The sequence below is a fragment of the Branchiostoma belcheri genome, unplaced genomic scaffold (assembly GCF_001625305.1).
Source record: "Branchiostoma belcheri isolate BF01 breed outbred unplaced genomic scaffold, Haploidv18h27 scaffold43, whole genome shotgun sequence".
In the NCBI taxonomy this organism is placed as follows: domain Eukaryota; kingdom Metazoa; phylum Chordata; class Leptocardii; order Amphioxiformes; family Branchiostomatidae; genus Branchiostoma; species Branchiostoma belcheri.
The window spans coordinates 1,094,087-1,096,680 of NW_017804054.1; the positions used below are offsets into that span (position 1 = coordinate 1,094,087).

At 45.7% G+C, this 2,594-nt stretch overlaps 1 protein-coding gene across 1 annotated transcript in view; it reads left to right on the forward strand.

Annotated features, from left to right (window-relative positions):
* The first annotated feature begins 451 nt into the window (after positions 1-451).
* Positions 452-2,594, forward strand: part of LOC109478211 (synaptotagmin-15-like) — a 6,331-nt gene continuing 4,188 nt past the window's right edge. The window contains exons 1-5 of the mRNA XM_019779668.1: positions 452-471; positions 995-1,188; positions 1,590-1,758; positions 2,011-2,146; positions 2,339-2,509. Of these exons, the coding sequence (XP_019635227.1) occupies positions 452-471; positions 995-1,188; positions 1,590-1,758; positions 2,011-2,146; positions 2,339-2,509 (690 nt within the window). The remainder of the gene's footprint in view (positions 472-994; positions 1,189-1,589; positions 1,759-2,010; positions 2,147-2,338; positions 2,510-2,594) is intronic.

Here is a 2,594-nt window from a genome sequence, read left to right on the forward strand (position 1 = left end):
GTTATTGTTGGTAAGAATTTATAGCCACACATAGCGTACCGCTTTGTACGGTGGCCCATGCTGTTTTTTGTCTCATATTTCTTTCATCTCTGATTTCGGCTGCTAGTTTTTCGTCTCTTTTTTTCATGCTGTTTTCGACATGAATTTTGAACAGTCGTCGCCAAAGTTGCAACACAATTCTGATGCGTGCCCCCTTCCTCTTTAGACTTACATGTGCATATTCTAAGACGTATTTATGGTTACCTAAGGACTCAGCTATTTCACGAACGACATAAAAGATACGCGTCATCAAATTCAATGTCCCATAGTCTACTCTATACGATGTATGAATACTATGATCACAACAAAATAGAACGTAACGGGTCATGGAATTCATAACCTATGCACTCAGTACTCGGTAATAACATATTTTGATGGTCCCCACAGAATCGTCACAAAAACCTGTAGCGACATGGTTTTAAAACAGAATACGTAAGAAAAGGGGAAAGGGCCCTACGGTTCGCACTGAAGGTCGGCTTGGGACGGTCATTTACCTCAAAAGACGCCCTGGCTTAGTAGGAAGGTCACCGTTGGGATCAATTTAGCTATGTAGGCTGGCGGAAGTGTAGTCTAATGGTAGGTTCACCATCCCAAGGTTAGGTCAGAAGAGAGTGATCTGTGTTTGAATTTGTGGAGCAAGTCCGTCATTAAGTCCCTCTGTCAGCAACGCTGGGCATGGAAGCTTAACCAAGACTCTTAAGTCCACGTGCGGATTGATTTTGGCCTGTCCCCAGAAAAAACAAACCAAGAAATTCTGCTGTAACTATGACCAAAGAGTCACGACAGTGGGATAAGGGAAAATGTCATGAAAGGAAAGAAACAGGACAACTGCTGCTCCACTGATTTATTGCTGTTTTCATGACGAATAAAAGACTTGTTGGTTGTTACACTCTGTTCTCTCAATTTTTTCATATTTTTGTGTCCTTATTATATTTGCGTATTTTCTGTCTCCCAGGGTCAACTCGAGAAATGTGCAAGCTTTCGTGCTGCCGAGCACGCCGCCGAAGAAAACCCGACAGTTCGACCGGCCCGTCGTGTCGCCCCGACTGGAGACTTCGGGCGCGCTCGGGGTCCCGATCTATCCCGACAGCGGCTCGGACTCGTCGTCACCTCCGTCGAGAAGGTCCTCCACGGAAGGTCCTCAAAACAGTATGGACTTCAATTACTTATTATTCTATATATGTGTGCCATATGTAGTACTTCTTTCTCCTGCCCTTATGTCAACATATTTTGTTTTAGTTTTCTAACCTAGTGCATTTGGCCCACGTAGGGAGTGAATATGCAATAAAATTCATTGTCATTGTCATCGATAATGATAGTGTGGTATGCAGATACGAACTGAAGGTTTGTGTGTTTGTGATTTTGCATAGTGTAGGTTGACAGCATGTGGATGGGGAGAAGATTGACAGGCAGAATGGCAAAGGGTCAAAAGGTCAGGCACAGAAAACGGGGTTAACGTGAAGGTATCAGGAATTACAAGTACACATAGGGAAATTCAGGAATCCAAGGATCCCAGAAGTCTGAAATTTCCGACTTGTTGTTTTCTCCAGGTATGTTCTCGTTGGGCACGATAGATCCCGATCTCTACAAGGCGACTCAGGACGACTCGGAGACGAACTTTCCCGAAGACCACCTCGGGAGGGTGTGGTTCGCCCTGGAGTACCAGCGGGAGGCTGAGCGCTTATTGGTCAGCCTCATCAAGATCAAGAATCTCCCCAGGTACGGTCAACATTACTGTGGCTATGTTAGACATCAGTAAGTAAATCTTATGAATGGCATCGTGAACAGACTCCAAATTTCATGCGAGAAGGCAAAAAATAACCAAGACGGGTATAAAATTCAAATGTAATGGCATTTGGTCTGCGCGAGTACACTGTTGCTGTTGCGCGCTCTATCGGAAACATACCGAACTCCATGTATGTATCATACGCACAGCATACTGAATCTCGCCTTTGTTTTCCCCCACCCCAGCCGCACGGCAGGAAGCTCCAACGCCTGCGATCCCTTCGTCAAGATCTTCCTGTTGCCAGACGAGAGGAGATTCGTGCAGTCCAAGTTCAAGAGGAAGACCACAAACCCGAAGTTCGACGAGAGCTTCGTCTTTCAGGTACTTCGATTCAGCCTACAACAGTTTTTGTGCTAAACTGAAGAATATCAAGTCAATCCCAGCCTGAAAATAGATATTTTTTCCGGCATTGCCGCTATTTTCATTTATTGCATCCGTCGTTATTTGCAGCTAGTCGCCGGACAAAAATCTGCAATGAACTTGTATTGATGTACTTCCCTCCTCTACCGCCAGGTGTCGTACAAAGCTCTACAGACACGCACGCTCCGACTCACCGTGTATGACGTGGACCGTCACAAGAAGCACAGGACGCTGGGAAACGTGCTGTACCCCTTCAAGGACTTCGACTACGACGACGGACAGAAGATTGTGCTGTGGAAAGACCTGGAGGAAAAATCCAACATGGTGAGACAGAGAGAGAAAGAAAGAGAGATGTACGTAGATAGATAGAGAGTGAGAGAGAGAGAGAGAGAGGGAGGGAGGAGGGAAG